Source organism: Saccoglossus kowalevskii, chromosome 2 (genome assembly GCF_978046115.1).
Source record: "Saccoglossus kowalevskii chromosome 2, keSacKowa6.1, whole genome shotgun sequence".
Classification (NCBI taxonomy): domain Eukaryota; kingdom Metazoa; phylum Hemichordata; class Enteropneusta; family Harrimaniidae; genus Saccoglossus; species Saccoglossus kowalevskii.
This window is the reverse complement of record NC_140642.1, coordinates 12,669,086-12,686,362: the sequence shown is the minus strand read 5'-3', so window position 1 is coordinate 12,686,362 and position 17,277 is coordinate 12,669,086. Positions and strand designations below refer to the sequence as shown.

At 32.5% G+C, this 17,277-nt stretch overlaps 2 protein-coding genes and 1 long non-coding RNA gene across 4 annotated transcripts in view; 2 read left to right on the top strand and 1 right to left on the bottom strand.

Moving 5' to 3' along the window:
- LOC102802144 (uncharacterized) overlaps positions 1-13,135 on the top strand; it is a 49,307-nt gene extending 36,172 nt beyond the window's left edge. For both annotated transcript variants that reach the window (XM_085491536.1, XM_085491540.1), the window contains 10 exons: positions 9-141; positions 493-599; positions 1,567-1,624; positions 2,880-2,942; positions 4,039-4,178; positions 4,823-4,909; positions 5,015-5,095; positions 5,686-5,811; positions 6,672-6,937; positions 8,886-13,135. In XM_085491536.1, the coding sequence (XP_085347662.1) occupies positions 9-141; positions 493-599; positions 1,567-1,624; positions 2,880-2,942; positions 4,039-4,178; positions 4,823-4,909; positions 5,015-5,095; positions 5,686-5,811; positions 6,672-6,937; positions 8,886-8,904 (1,080 nt within the window). In that variant the 3' untranslated portion in view covers positions 8,905-13,135. The remainder of the gene's footprint in view (positions 1-8; positions 142-492; positions 600-1,566; positions 1,625-2,879; positions 2,943-4,038; positions 4,179-4,822; positions 4,910-5,014; positions 5,096-5,685; positions 5,812-6,671; positions 6,938-8,885) is intronic.
- Positions 13,136-14,148: 1,013 nt separating this feature from the next.
- Positions 14,149-15,832, bottom strand: LOC144350282 (uncharacterized). Its single transcript, XR_013420204.2, has 2 exons — positions 15,653-15,832; positions 14,149-14,784 (listed from the first exon to the last, which is right to left on the bottom strand). It is a non-coding gene; the product is annotated as an uncharacterized LOC144350282 (long non-coding RNA).
- A 169-nt stretch (positions 15,833-16,001) lies between these two features.
- LOC100373358 (BTB/POZ domain-containing protein 7-like) overlaps positions 16,002-17,277 on the top strand; it is a 51,759-nt gene continuing 50,483 nt past the window's right edge. The window contains exon 1 of the mRNA XM_085491528.1: positions 16,002-16,082. The gene's annotated coding sequence lies outside the window, so the exon portion shown is untranslated. The remainder of the gene's footprint in view (positions 16,083-17,277) is intronic.

Sequence of the window (17,277 nt, the reverse complement as noted above, 5' to 3'; positions counted from 1 at the left end):
TCATTTAGGAAAATCCTCAAGTAATTCGTAAGAATTTACCGCTTGGATTTGGAATGGTTGGTGGCGCTGTGATGGGTAACAAATTGGGTACGTTATGTGTATCGGCTGTTTTTAGGCATGTACCATCAGTAGCTGAGTCAGGTAAGAGACTGTAAAATATTTGCGTATGCTAATGTGAGTGTGTAAATGCATGCATGATTGGTTATAGCGCCACCTACAGGCAAAATTTTGCTACTAAGTGAATATCGCTACAAAAAGCAAGAAGAAAATTTATTCAGGTAAAATTCTGAAGAAAAAAAACTTCCGAGCCATGAAAATTTCATTGGGTCTTTTTAGGTAAACTTAGTAGGTACTACAGTACCTTGTTGCTACAATGTTTTTTGACTATGATGATTTAGTGATTTTTGACTGTATGTCTTTAGAACCCAAGTCAAATGTTCACTGATTCGTACATATACTTCACCTACAAATTACACTAATTCATATTTGCAGAGAAACTTGGTCGTAGCAACCCAGAGTTGATTTGTGCAGGTGATGAAGATATAGCTTACAGTCCAAGATTGAAAAAAAAAAGTGCTAACATGATAACATCGGCTGCTGTAAGTGTCTTATCATCTGAACTGTCATCAAGGATGACTTGCCAAGCAAGGTGTTATACTGTATAAATTTAAAACCCAGTTTGTTAAAACTACCAGTACCGGTATATCATTTTTCCGATTAATGTTTTACCTTTTTCACCACCAGTTCCCTCTTTTCTTCACAATTCACAAAATAGTTCTGTTTATAGTCTGCATCTTCAGAAGATTGGGACAAAAATAGCCAAATGTTTTGAGTAAAAAATTAAAATTGACCAAAATTTTGTCTGTTGTTGAAATTAGAGTTCATTTCCAGAAATATTAAAGAATATAAGTAAAAAGTACAGTAAAATTTGGGTGAGAAAGTCCGGTGATGAAAAGGTTAATGCAACATTTTATTTTATTTTAGCAGGTTTATTTTATGATAAAATAGGACATTACCTGTACTTATTGGCAAAACTCAATCTGTTTTCACATATTTCATTCGTTGTTAAATCACCAAATAATATCTAGCATGTATATGATCCGTACAGTACAACTTTTTTTAAACAAAGTATATTTCAACTGACAAAATACATACAAATAGATATATGTGTGTAGAAATAATAAAACTGTACCATAAAATCTGTATTAGAAGCCGCATTCCTAATAGAAGTCGCACCCATTTTTTTGAACAATTGAGACCCAAAAATTCACCATTTCTCATACGATGCTCTAATAGTAGCCGAATCCCTTCTGTTGTATTGTACCATTTTAATAGAAGCCAAGGCTGCCAATACAGATTTTACAGTATTTACTGTGTTTTTTTTTTAGAATCAAAAACTCAAATCAAAACTGATAATTTATTTACAATTACAAATTGTTCACACCATTAAATATACTCAAAAACACAAAACAAAGAATTTATACTGAGCTAAAAAAAAATCAATGGCTTGAAGCCTGGAATTAAACAAGAAAATTTTTAATTTTTTTATTTCATTGTCAATTTCAGAAAACTTTGATGACTGCTGGAAGGTCATCTCCATGTAAAGCATCAGTATTGAACCTTGGTAAGTCAAATTCTTACTTTAATCATCTCCGTCTTATCCTGGGATTAAGAAATAGTGGATTAGATTTCTCTCAAAGGAGTGGTAAATAATTTATTACATGAAAGGAATTAAATCATGGAAGTCTGAAAAATGAACATGAGATAAGTCTGTGTACAGAAAATTTTGGATAAATTTTCATTTAAATCATTTTTTGACACAATTGGAGTTTTTGCAGTTGTGTGTTAGTCAATTTTTTCGTTTCTGCTGATTTGTTTTGAGTAAAAATCCGTACATATTAATCACCTAATTTCCATAATTAGCAAATGTTCGGCTTTTACTCTGCTATCTTAAATACAAATGATCCCATTTCAATGAAACTTGGTACATAGATGGCCTGTGGTCAGTTTTTTAGCTTTTCCATCAATATCTCAAGTACATATCAACTTATTTCAATGAGATTGCGACAATCTAATTAGTTTTGGGTTTATAAACATCCATGATAATTAACCTAATTTGCATAATAGTTTTATTCTCAGCTTTCCAATAATGAAACTTGATACATATGTGCCCTGAAACAGACTATATATATATATAAATTAGTTTTGTGTTGAAATCTGTGCATAGTAATCGCTTAGTTGCACAATAATTAACACATTTTCTACCTATATCTCAAAAACCAATTATTAAATTGCTTTTCAGTAAAACTTGGTACATGTATATGTGCCATGACATTCTAAAGACTTGATTAGTTTTGGATTAAATTTGAGCAAACTAATTGTCTAATCTGCAGAATGTGCATGATATCTCAAAAAATCAGATTTAAATTGAACTTGTGGTAGAGGTGCTCTGGAATGATTTAGATCATTTAAACCACAGATGTAAAATTGAATTTATTTTCTGTAATTATTATATGAATGTGCATCTTATTGTTTTCAATCTCAATTAGCAAAAAAATATAAGTTGCCAAGCTTCTTGTTTGAAAGGCTAATCTTAAATTATAAATTGAATGTTTCATATGTTTCCAGTGTTCTCAGCACATGGGAGTTCTTTCTAAGCTTTCTTTGATTTTATCACTTCTACTCATTTTAACCTAAATTTGTGTTCAGTTTTTCTTTGGGGTACATGAGAAAGTTATTGTGTATTGTGTGGGTCACATTCATGCAGTCATTTTATGCAGTTTATTATTTTGTTGTGTGTGAAAGTATATAGTTTAATTATTTGTGTTAAATCCATTGTCATGATAATTAATACATGCCTTTTTATGTGATTGCAATAGGACGAGGAATTCTGGAGTTGACTATTGTTCGAGCAAAGGATCTTGTTGCTAAGGATCGCAATGGTGAGTAATAATAAAAGAGAAATCAAGTACTGTGAAATACTTTATTTTAGCTGGAATTAATTTTCGCTGAAAAGGCTTTTTGGGCGTTTTGTATGGAATTTATTTTCACTGATTTTTGATAAGTTGAATGTGAAATATAGGGTAAAAAGTATATTCGCTGGATTTTATTTTCTCGGAATCAACCCTTCAGCGAAAATAAATTCCAAGCAAAAATAAAGTATTTTACAGTACCATATCGCATGCAGCTCTCAAACCTTTGAATTGTACCAGAATAATCACAGTGTTGTTTCAGTGTTGCCATAGTGATTTGTTAATAATGAATGAATATTCCAGCTATGTTGTTGTAGATGAGTAGCTCTCTAATCTGCAACATTGTCTGATCTTTTGCTAAAACACCTTCATTCATTTTGATGTGTTTTTTTTTTGCTTCATGAATAATTTAGTCTCATTCTCAGTTGTTTGTTTCTAAAGATGACATTTTAAAAATGAATGTAGTATTTTGGTGTACATGCAGTATAAATATAACCAGTGCACTTTTGTCTCGAGCATCTCCCAGGATTGTGCAAAATTTACGTACATATGGTGACCAATTAGCATATATCATAATTTTCATTATAATGAACATGATGAGGATATCACTTAATATTTGTCATTTTCTTTGAAAATTCAACATATTCTTACCTACATGCTCAAATGCCCCGCTTAAAGTTATATTGCCGGTAACATTTTGTTTCAAGCGTATGAATTATGGTGTTTGCAAGATATATTCGTGTCAGAAGTTTCTTGGCAATAGTATTTTGACTCGGGCAGAATACTGCCATGGAGACCTGACTGCCATAATCATGCCATAATCATGATTTATGTTGTCAAGGAACGAGGTAATACTGACATCCATGTTGTGTTAAAAGCATATCACAGCAGTGCGTGGTTTGAATTCTGAAACCTCTTAAATACACCCTTCTGTGTATAATAAACTAGCATGCTGAGATCTCCTAAGCTCCCTTGATATGTCAGACTGGATTTACGTGACCCGTATAATCGTCACCCAAGCCACACGCCGTTGCTGAATTTCAGCATCCATGCTTTTGTTTCATAGGCTATAGCGATCCATACTGTGAAGTTAAAATTAAAAGTCATCTGAAATTCAAAACATCAACGATTAAAAACTCATTATCTCCTGTCTGGGAGGAAAGTGTTACCATGGAATTACCAAATGACGATGAAGTATTGGATATTGTAAGTATTACCTGTAGAGGGCAGTCTTTTTGAGTTTTTTCCCTTACAAGACTGGTTGTCGTTCAATCTAGACTTCACAGCACCATTTCAAAATAATGAATAGCTTACTGCTATTGGTTATGTACATGAGACAGTATTTGTAATCGTCACATTGACTACATCTATGAATGAGAGAATCCCTGATAACACATCTGTTGATCAAACAGTACCATCAAATCTAGAATAACACAAACAACAATTGCTTTGCAGTGTTGCAAGCTTTCTTGCTAACTGACTGTCCAACAAATTCTCAGAAACCCTGTAACAACCCTACTAATTTAAATACTCAATCATTATCAATTAACAAATCTAATTTCAAGTTTTCACCATGTCCTGATTATAAATTTGATTGCGAATTTTTAATTTACTTTTAGCTGGTCTGTTAACCTTTTCACCACCACTTCCCTCTTTTCATCACAAATTCACAAAATAGTCCTGTTTATTTATAAACAGCGAAATTAACAACTTTTGAATAATTCATTCATTTTCAGTATCTGGGATGTGAGAAAGAGAATTTAAGAACACCCATACATGATTGTTTAATGATTGTAAGAACATTGTAATTCAATAGATTAGATGAAATTACATTTATTTTTGTTTTTCAGAACGTATGGGATCGTGATCCATTCTTTAAAAGAGACTTTCTTGGCTGCATTGGTTTTACATTAGATGAAGTGAAATCCTACTCACATGTAAGTCTTCAGTGTATGCTAGTCACGGTGAAAGTAGTGCTGTCACATTAAGGCAGAGCTATTCTTAATTTTAAAAATGAACGAATGTACTTCTCTTTATCCTAGGCTGGTCCTACATGGTTTTCTTTGAGAAAGATCAGATCTGGTTGTGTTCAGTTAAAGTTTAATGTTATAACAATCTCAGAGGTGAGCATTACCTGCCTTGTTCTTAGCTATTGGTAATTCTTACCAGATTTGGTGTGTGCCAGTCTGGTGCAATATTGGTGCACTAGTCTGGCTCAGTATTGGTGTGCACCAGTTCGTTTCAGTGTTGGTGTGTGCCAGTCCGGTATGTGTGGTATTGGTGTGTGCCAGTCTGGTACAGTATTGGTGTGTGCCAGTCTGGTACAGTATTGGTGTGTGCCAGTCTGGTACAGTATTGGTGTGTGCCAGTCTGGTACAGTATTGGTGTATGCCAGTCTGGTACAATATTGGTGTGTGCCAGTCTGGTGCAGTATTGGTGTGTGCCAGTCTGGTGCAGTATTGGTGTGTGCCAGTCTGGTGCAGTGTTGGTGTGTGCCAGTCTGGTGCAGTTATGGTGTGTGTCAGTCTGGTGCAGTATTGGTGTGTGCCAATCTGGTGCAGTATTGGTGTGTGCCAGTCAGGAGCAGTATAGGTGTGTGCCAGTCTGGTGCAGTATTGGTGTGGTCCAATCTGGTGCAGTATTCTGTGGTATGTATTTGAATATGATTATGATAATTATTCTGCACAATCTATCACAAATGATTCACCAAAAGGAATTTGATGGTAATGAAGGTGGAAGTTCACCATTTGATGATGATGAAGTATTCAAGATGCCAGAATCAGACAGTGAAGTCGTTGTCAAGAAACCACTGGTGGATCGCAGACCCACTCAAGAGCAAGTAAGTATATCAAGTTTAAGAACTGAAAATAAAATATATATAAATATACTTTGGGATCATGAGCAGACCAATGAAGTGTTGGTAATAAAATAATTTGAAAAAAAGAATGTTTCATCTGATTTTAATGTTCAGTTCTCCCAGCTTAAAAATAAGATGACCTTGTAGGGGCAGTATATAGCCCTGGCATTTGGAAGTGAAAATATTTGGGTGTTTTTTATCCACTGACTATAATGTTGCTAGTGGTTTTAAGTATCATGCAAAGATGTACCCTCTATCTACATTGTCATCTTTTTATATTGTATCAAGTTTGCTCTATTTAAACACACAATGTACTTTCGTAAGTGCCCCTTTAATAGTTGACAACCAGATGATCTTTTCAGTTACATGTACGCTTCTTTTAAAAATGCGCTTCTAATAGACTAAATATAGTAAATTGAATATGCTGGTCGTAATCATTTATGGATTCCCTTCTGAATTTTTTTATTTTTCACCACTAGAGGGCGTTGTTTTCCTGCTTAGTCTTGGTACATGAAGTCAGAATTGTCTGTCCTTGAAACTAGCATCTGAAATATAATAACATTCACCATGTTGAGTGTATATCTTAATGAAAAACTTTTTTTTTCTAGTTAGTTCACAAATGCACAGTATCCAAAGATTATTTGATTGAATTTGCAATTTTTCTGCAAAAATAATGTTCAACTATTCAGACATATTATGATGATGATGATCGATAAATTTGTTGAAAAATATTTTTATTTTGTTGGAAAAATACAGAATATGATAAACAGAATTTTGATGAATATAACAGTTAACAAAAGTATAAACATTTCTGAATTTAATTACATGTTTTATTTTTTCAGGAGACAAACAATATTAGCTCAGATTCCAAGACGTTGCCATTTTTAGGAAGAACCAGCTCCAACTCTAGTGGCAGACATCGAGTAAGAAAAACAAAATCCAGTAGTCTTGGGTCTCCCAGGTCTATGTCTAATCTGCCGATGGATTACGAGTCAAAACATGCCATACCGAAAACACCATCTGATTCCACACTACATATGCTATCGAGTCAAGAATGTACACCCAAGAAAAAGAAATCTAAACTAAGAAGGGTGTTTTCCATGAAATTGTAAGTTGAAATTTATTTATACATTTGGGACAACTATTATAGAATATCAAAAATAAAAATAAAATATCTTTACATATCCCATAGACCCAGTTGCGTTGTTGCACGGGAGGAAAATATAATGGGATGTCCCATTGCCAGTTTTTTTTTTTTTTTGATAAATATTTTTTATTACCCATAACAAAAAAAATTACAGGACTTTAATAAATACAGTAAATACAGTAATAAACAAAACAAATAGGAAAACAAAACAAAATCAACAAATAATGAAGACAGATTACCATGTAACTCCAATTGTATTGAAAAAAATTGTGGATTGAAAATTGAAAGATGCATAAACCAACATTAGGTAAAATTACCCCACTTCACCTGAAACAATTCGATAGTGCTATTTTTACTACATATACAATATTCCATTTCTTTTGTTTCCATTACTTTTTTTTCTACCAGACGAAATGAAGGTGAAGTGCCATTTAATTTACAGGAATAAATAATTTGTTTAGTTATAATAATGATATGGTTCAATAAACTTGAGAACTGATCATCGCCCAGTAAAATTTGAATATCTGTGAAGGTGTCTGGGGTATTTAAAAATTCACCTCATCTATTACATATTGATGTCCAAAGGACAGTAACATACTTGCATGTAACGAATAAATGTGTTAGAGTTTCATTGCTATTATGACAAAAAGAACAAAGGCTAGAGGTGACGAGAGGAGGTCTCATACAGTGAAGCATAGTATTCGTAAATAAAACATTATGATTTAGTTTCCACTGGAATTCTTGGAGTTTTGTTTCAATGGTAACTCTAAATGGTAACTTGAAAATAATTTCCCACTTAATTTCATTTAATTGAAACTGCTGAAAATAAGTTTTACATTTTGGTGGAATAAAATAAAGAGATGAAAGAGCATTCCGTATTACTTTACATGTTACCATATTCAATGGACAGAATATGTTGTTAATGTACAAACCAATAGGCAATTCTGGTCCAACAAAAAAGGGAGTACAGCCTCTCCATTCTGGTGGTATAGCGGAAATTATGCCGTGCCAAAGGAGATATTGTCTAGGAGTAAACCCAATTTCTTGTAGTTGTGTCCAATTTTTTATTTTTCCATTTGAAATATAAAGGTCTGAGATATAGACAATGCCCTTTAAAATGAAATCTAGATAACACACACTCTTGTTATCAATGAGAATGTTGGCGTTATTCCAAATTATATTGCCAGTTTGCCAGAACACTTATCGTCCACTCAATATTTTGTTGCAATCTTCTTCCACTATATACCAGTTACAATAATCCTAGAGATCTGAGACGAAATTTGATAAACGATTTCTTGTGTAGGCTTAAGTTGACGATGGCCACTCCTCCTGTCGGACTGTATCCAACCGTTGAAATGGAAATACTGCACAATATCTTGAACCGTTGCTGTTGCTAGTCCAACTTCCTTGGCGATCATCAATAAACTATTTTTACCTAAGAAGAGACAAATAATCTCATTCCAAGTTTCTTCATCTACACACTTTGACAATATAGCAATAATTGTATAACAAAACTAAACTGTACTCACGAGGGTAATTCCATTATATGTTAGGGGTGTGAACCCTGGTTCGTTGTTTTGATTAACTGTCACATAGGCGGGTATGTCACTTTATTGCATCTACAACAGTCACTTGAGTGTCTGGGGATGCAGCAAAGTCTCTTGGTAATTGTCTACCAGGTGTGGGAGTTAGGTGTATATACGGTAGATATGTTGCGCCCACTGTAACCCGTTTTTAGCATTTCTTAGCCCATTTAAGTGTTTCTGCACGTTTTCTTAGCACAGGCTAATGTTTATGACTTATCAGCCTGTGCTAAGGAGCTGTGTGCAAACACAGTAATGGAATCTGATTGGTCAATGACTATTAATGTTAAAAAGGAATAATTTTTTTTTTTTTTTATATTTTACAGATTTCAGTCAGAGAAATAGTTACCAGTGGTTTACACACTCAATTAGTGAGTGGCCAGAATAACTGTGGAAAATTTGTTTCTTTTGTAAATTATGGGAAGACAACAATAGTGGAATTGTGAAAATGGTTTTTGATTTTTTACTGCAATTTATCGATACAAACATTGGAAACATAAGGCTGAATTGTAAAGTTTTATAAATACATTGTATACAGTTTTTATATACATTCACCTTAAGAAATCGAGGCTAAGCATTCACAAAATATTGTAAGTGAATTCACTGCATGGTAAAGCATTTAAAACAAAGACTGCATAATTTGGTAAAATTACATTCTCACTTTGCATGTCCTTGTTTCTGCCAAGTGCAGATCAGCTTCAGGATTTGTTGCCATAACAACTGATTTTATCATTTCTCATGGTTATCACGATAATCATTGGGAGGTGTTCTGCAAATACAATGTGGGAATGCAACTTAAAATTAATAACTTTTTCAATATTCATTTTCTTTTTAATGGGCATTTAAAACTGAGGCTGAAATGTAAATTTGGACATTTGTTGATTATTTTTCTGCAGTAAAAGTTACCAAATATGTGGACCCATGTTCTTCTCTGCTCTGGTCAAATTTACATTATATTGTATATAGTAAATGTTTCTGAATTGTAAATAATAATAATTTATTGCTTCAGATATGTTGATATCATTTTAATAGTTTGTTAAATTACAAATTTGTGATATATTTTTGTATTAGACAGGTTCCCACTCACTGTTATGCTTGAAATAGAACTTACAAACAGGACAAATGAAGGCCATAGCGTCATTGTGACATCAAACATTTGCATGAAATTCAACAAACGTGTAACTATTTTTTGGGCTTACTAATGTGCTATAAACATCTGATGATTGTCAATTTTTCCTAACTTACGGTAGTATAGCTTTATATTCCCTTATGAAATTTCGACATTGAACTGTAAAAAGAAATGCAGGTTCAAAATCAAGTCATTTGATTTTTGCAGCAGACGTTCAGTCTGCACCTTTCACGCATTATGTGAGATCTCACAATGAACGAAAAATCACCTACTTATATTAGCTACATGCATGGTAACCATAGTAATGCCTAACAACTAACTACAAACCATTTATCAGGCATATCTAATGCCCTGTGATTTTTTTCCAGGAATGAAACTACACTATTCACTCATGTGAGCAAAAAACATTCGTTTTGGTGAGATTTTTAGTCATCGAATACACATTGTTCTATTTACAATAACCTTCTCAAAGGGTCACTCACATAAACTGGTGCGCTTCTAAATTAACCAAAAGAAGCTGACTATGGTACAGTTTTACATTCTCTGGTTTTTTTGTTGTTAACCAGTGTTCACTAGTGTTGATTCTGATGCTAGGGGGAGGAGGTAATTTTATGTCTCCTACCACCTATAGAATAGCTTATTAATCTTATGCTTTAAATACAGAAATAAAATTTTAAATTACATCACTTTCCAACTTTGCAAGTAAATTTTAATGACCCCCTCCCCCAAATATCAAGTGCAACTCAAAACTCAGTTACGAACAGTATCAAAAGTAGTATTTTTACCTTGAAATTATTGAGCATACCAAAAGCCTTTGTTGAATAAATAAGAGTATGTCAATTTCGTTTATTTGCACTTGTATCATGTTTGATTTAAGTTTAGTGTGCTCACTTTAAAATACAAATAACTTTTCAAAGTATGACAGCTTAATGTTTTCATGTTTATTTACAGTGTGATATATGCAATAATGAGTTTTGAAATTGTTGTGTGATTTTGTATAATTTTGAAAATAAATTCTATTTTAGTGTTATACCCCGGTAATAATGATATTTCTAATATTTCAAATATCTAGAATTGATGTATAAATGATTTTATATTGTCAAATTTAAACTCATGCTTAAAATTTAAAATTAAATTAAATTGTTCATTTAAATTAACATATCTTATCGAACTCAATTTTTGATAACTTTTCACAAACCACAAAGCATTTCAGTACTCAAAACGAATAATTATGCATGTGGCCTATAGAGGGCGATGATGCATGGTGATTCCCACTATTCAGTACAATTAGTCTAATCCACTTCTATTGTTGTCATTTTCTTTATTCAGTCTTTGCTGTATAATAACATCCAGCTTTCATACACACACATACTTGCAATTATCAACAACACAATTACAGAACTAACAAACATCAAGTCCACTTGACGTACATTCAAGGATATCTTTTGAGTAGAGACACAATACAACAATGCATGTTTTTTGCTCACTCAATTGTGTTTAGCTTTTCTGTGAATTCAATGGAATATCTGTTTTAATCCTATTTAGAGTATTAACCTTGCGTGCAAAATCCCAAGATTTTAAAAGTGAACATCAATGTTAAAAAAAAAGAAAAAAATGTGTTTGCAACTGAAAAAAATCTTGCTGAAGACGTGTGCTGGTTGCTTAACTAATTTCCATGTACAAAATACTGTTTAACAAATTTTCAAAATCGCCAAACAGTTTTAGCAATGAAAATTACACACTGAGAATCACAGCAAATTTTGCACCAATTCCATTAAATCCTCAACATCGTGAAAACACCTTGTAGTACTGTAAAATCTGTATTAGAAACCACAGCTTCTATTAAAATGGTACAATGCAACAGAGGGAATGCAGTCTTCTATTAGAGCATTTACACATATGAGTAATGATTATTTTTTGGTTCTCAATTATTCAAAAAGAATGGGTGCGACTTCTATTAGGGATGCGGCTTCTAATACAGATTTTACGGTATATGTAATATGGTCAACAGTAAAAATTAGAACTCTGCTATTAATATTTTTTACATATATCTTAATTCTCGGTAGCAAAATATAAAATAAACCAGGTTGACCCTTAAACTGAACTGAACTGACCTGACCCCTACACATAATAACCTGTTCCTAACCCGCATTAAATTTTGGTTAATTATTAACTGAATTTCATTCATATGTTATTCATTTCACTAGTGTGACATACCCATATCAAATTAAACTTAAATATTTAAACAGTCTTTATATAAAAACTACAATCATACCTATAAACTTTTCTACATTTTACGATAATTCCATTTTTTCACCCTGTAAAACCTGATATGACATTTGCAAACTGTAGATAATGTTTTTTAATATGTATATATTGTGTCGTGTTCAGTATTTTATAAATTCATTTGCTATTTTATAAACTCTACATGATATTTGAACTGTACTGAATTTTTTTTTTTTAGTGTATTACTTGTCAGTAGTACATTGCTTCAATCTGAATTATATCTAAAGTATGTATCAAGCTATGTAGTAGACACATCATCATTCATAATAAAACCATTATCTGGAATTAAGATGATGTACTGATTATTGTTTAATGCATATAAACACCTGTTGGATTAGGTCTGAAAGAACCTTGGTAGATAGTAATCAACATACAACACCAGCAGCCAGCATAGAATTGACGACAAACATTAAAATTTCACAGCCTGTGACTTCCTGATTCTGACTCATTTTGTATCAATACATTTCAAGCGTGTAGCTCTTGTTACAAACAGAGTAGACCTTTTGTGACAGTGTTCCTCACAGGGTAAGTCACTGGATATAAACATTGGCAATGTATGAATAAATAAAAAAATGCATTAACGTCTATCTACTCGGACGTTTTAATGAGGTCAACTCTTGGCAGGTCAATGGGTTTATCTTAAGAAGAGCAGGATGCATTGTGGAGTTTTTGTTTAACCAGCCAAAACTACTAGATACCAAATAAATCTGCATGCTTTTCTTAAATATTTTGATCAAGACCTAAAGCCAATGGAAAATTATGTCCATTTGGTTCAAAAATTAATAATCATTGAAAAATTCATGGAAATGTGTAAAATGCTGCTCCAACATTTGGATGGGGTTAATAGGATGGAAAATAGGATTAAGGTAACATTTTGTATAAAAGTAAAAAACTCCAAAATAGTTATGACACAAAATAGCTGCTACAGGATTAGATTTCTTTTATTTTAAACCAATTATATATTATTCAGAGATATCTACTGAAACATCATTGAAACAGTATTATTTACTAACTTGCTTTGATGTATAGCAGTACATGCTGGAATAAATGATTTTAAATTTGTGTTTTGTTTTTAAATATTCATACGCGTGTATTAATTATGATTAAATGAACTGTCATGTTGAGCTGTGCTTGATAATAAATTTAATTTGTTACATGTGACATTGTTTTGACTGGCTATATTTTTATTTAATTGTATTGTTCTTACAAATGACCAAGACGTTTATGATTGCCATTGTAGAAGTTTACAACAACTGTATTTTAATATATTTATGAAACTGGTATATAATTCCTGTTATGACACGGTTCGAATACTAGAACTTGTGGATCGGCCTTGTGTTCGAATATGCCTGATCACATTCAAATGTCACATCATGCATCCTGAAATACAAATGCACATCCATTTGTTCATGATCCAAGCCATTTTGTACATTGAACGCAAGACCTTATGTATATCATTTTGTTTTTGTTGTCCACAACTTTATCTCTGATGTGCCTTGACTGATTGCAATCAAACTTTACACCTACATTATACATTATATGTTACATATTACATGGTTAGTACATCCCCTGGAATTCCTTGAATGTATTAAAATTCCAAAATTCACATTTTTATAAACCTTAAAAAGTCTTTCTAGAAAAGCATGGAATTCCACCAATTATTAACACTGTTGCTTTTTTTTTTTTTTTTTATTATGTATATCTTGCTGATGGATGGTTAATTTCTTCAACTGCAAACATCAGTGTACTGTATGAAATCTACAGTTCAGAGGTCATTCTCAACTCAGAGAATGTAGTTTTTTTAATGTGTGTATGAATTGCAATAAATTCAATGGAAAATGTTGACCTTGATTGAGCATTTCCCTTACATCAACTTTTAATGTAAATCTTTTAATATAGCCTGGAAATACATGTATATCAAAGTGGAGCCTGGAATAGCCCGAAATGTTGGATTTTGATTATTTTTTAGCACTAAAATGGCTGCCATTCAGCGATCTTAAATTTGCTCATGTATCAAATGCATGTGTATATGTATATGATGCATGATGTGTGTGTGAAGTTTGAATGAAATCATCCCATGCATGTCTGAAATACAGGTGCATTGCGGAAATTATAAGTCCCTGTTCTCATAGAACTATGCGTACCAGGATGTGTATAATTAATATCCAGACAACTGACATTCAAAATTTTTTATTTATTAACTTAAATTTTGTCAGATTATGTAAAGAGTAAAGGAATGTACCAGTAATGCTAAATTATTCCCACTCACAGGAACGCATCACCACTCATGAACTAATTTGAATTGTAGAAATGCTGGAGCTAGGACTTCTTAGTGTTGCTTTCTCCATGACCAATTTTATCGATGATCTATATTTCTTCATATCTTGTTGAACCAGTATCTTGAACCTTGTTGCAAGCCACTTGTAAATATTCCAGTAGTTTGAAATTTATCAAGTGCAATTAGACATTTTCGTATACATCTCACAAGTCGAAATCTTTCAGTATTGATGGGACTAGCAACAATAAGAAATTAAGAAAACAAAAACATCACATTCCCTAAAATCATAGTCCGGTTATTCAAACAAAATATCATCTAAAGATAAATCACTAATGGAAATAATTATCAATAATTTTACAGTCTGCATTTATGTTTATTCCACTCCATGAGACTGCATATCCCGGTTCAGCTAATTTTTCAAAGATGCCGGTCTTGTATCTGGTAGCTGTCTGTAGTCATCCACGTGAGTCAGGATGTAAGCAGGTCCGGTACACATACCAAAAAACAGTACCATAAAGGCTATAGAGGAATCCTATACAAAATAACATGAAAACAACCCTTAAGATTATAGGCAATTGGTCACATTGTAGATTGGGAAACTGATTCAGTTAGAGTGAGCTAGTGAAAAATGAATTTTGTGTAAGGCAAAATTAGTTTTGGAATTGTGGGCTTTGATTTGAAAATCTTGAAAAAAAATATTATTGTAACCTAAAGGTTGTACTTTATGGATTTAGATAACATAAATCTTATTTTGTCAATTTTTCATGTCAAAAAGTAGCATTTTGGTAATTATTTCAAAAGACAGTGAAAATTGCTAGAATTTTTTTTTTTGTGATTGGTAACTGTCATAAATATAAATAATCATCAAAATCTTATTATTTTTCAAGAAAACGTATTTTCTACCTTAATATAACAGAAATACATTATCACATTTGCGCAAAGTGATAACAGGAACACAGGATAGAAATCATTTTTGTTTTGCTTTCTGTACAATGTAAACATGCATTTGGATAACTCAGGTATTTCATCTCTGTTCTTGGAATTTAGAACAACGTACTATATACTCTCACCCCTAGGTCAGACACAAATTTTGTATATTACCTTGAATACATTGCTTAACTGAAAAGATTAAGTGTGCCGATCAATTAATAATGTTTATGCAAAATGGTTTACACTGTAAAATATACAATTCCAGTACAATTCAAAATGGCTGCCATTGCAGTATTTTGCTTGATATACTGCTATCCACAGAGCAGACAATCTTGAAGCAGAATAAAACAATGTAGATTCAACTGATCTAAAAAAACAATAAAACAATCTAGATTCAACAGATCTAAAAAACTGAAGGTTTCTTCTTTTAAAATTGAAGTTTAGGAAATAGTATGAGCTTTAATACATACCACTCCTGTGACATTTTTTAAAGGTGGACCAGTACGGACTTGTCTCCATGCAGCAAATTGGTGTCCTCTCCTAGACAGAATAACTGAACGATTAAGAAAAAAGTGAATAAACCCGGCCATGTTTAGTCTGATTCCAAATGTGTATAAAACACTAATAGGTATGAAGACCAGAACTATCACCCAGAATGCAATAGTGTAGCTTACGTGACATGGTGGGTATAAACGAGTCGTAAATTACCAAGTTTCCAAGTCAACCTTAGGACTTTGCTCTGAATAATTTATGTTTTGCCAGTTATTGCAAGACGCAATCCAGACACAGTCCAATGGACATGTTTCTATACTGTCAGCAGAATGGTTCTAATACTGAAACTACATGTTGAATCTGATAATATCAGAGACGGGGATGAATGCTTCATTCACTACATATATGGTAGGTACTGTTTCAAAAAAAATTCATTTTTCAAAATTTCATTTAATGTTTAGCTCAGTTTATGAATGGCAACTTCCTATTGAATTTTCATTGGAAAGCTGTATACATACATGTACGTGTCACCAAATGGGGACCTTTTTTGGGCCAAAGTGTCTGGAATGTGCAAAAATGTCTAAAAAGGTGTCTACAATATCAGCATTCATTACTGAAATTATAAATACAAAGCTCATAAATTGCTTAAACCATCATTTAAGCCATTAAAAATCGTTTATTCTGGCAGAAAAACAGTCAAGGTAATTTATAACCCATGTAATAAAAACGAGGAGGGGGTCCACGTTTTTTGCAAAATTGTCTGAGAAGAGATATATTTTTTCGCGGTATTGAAGGAGAAAAACTGTACACAGCCATGATTAAATATACCAAGCATGACCAAATTGTAACTAGCTTTTTAGCCTCCACAGTTTGAGTAGGGTTATTTTCAGCTACACATGGGTGGGTGGGACAGCAGGTCAGAGGGTTATGTAATTGAATGCATGACAACATTGTAAGTAGCCAGCATTCTACAGTCATAAACACATCACACTGCTGTCTATGAAAAATTAAAAAATACACTTTAAGCAGCATGTAATATACCATACTAATTATTGCATTTAGAAACTACTAAACTTAATTTTTAATTTGATTTTAATGAGAGGCATATAAATGAATTAAAAATTTAAGATTAAGATTAGTTCTTTAAATGAGAAGCAATATAAAAGTAAGGTACTCCATAGTATTGAATTTATACTCACAGAAAGGAATACATTTGTTTGTATATCTGTTGTTTGCAGTCTGTGATTTATTTTAAATCACATATGCACAGAGTTTAATCAAAGTGGTCATTGAATTACGGGAAAATTGCCTAATTTATGCAGGAAAAAGTGGCACAATACATGAAATTTATAAAAATTTTGCAAAATTGGGGGTCTAACCTAATTTTTCAGATAAAAGTGATATTAATGTGTACCCCGGTATGTAGATTTCAATATTAATACATGGGACTCTATGGGAAATCAAAGAAAGCTTAGAAAGAACTCCCATGTGCTGGAGGTATTGCAGGCATGAAGTACAAATAAGGAATACTGTATGTAATGCAACAGTGCAGAAGATGACACTTGCGCATATTAATGAGGTCACATGAACCCATTTATACAAA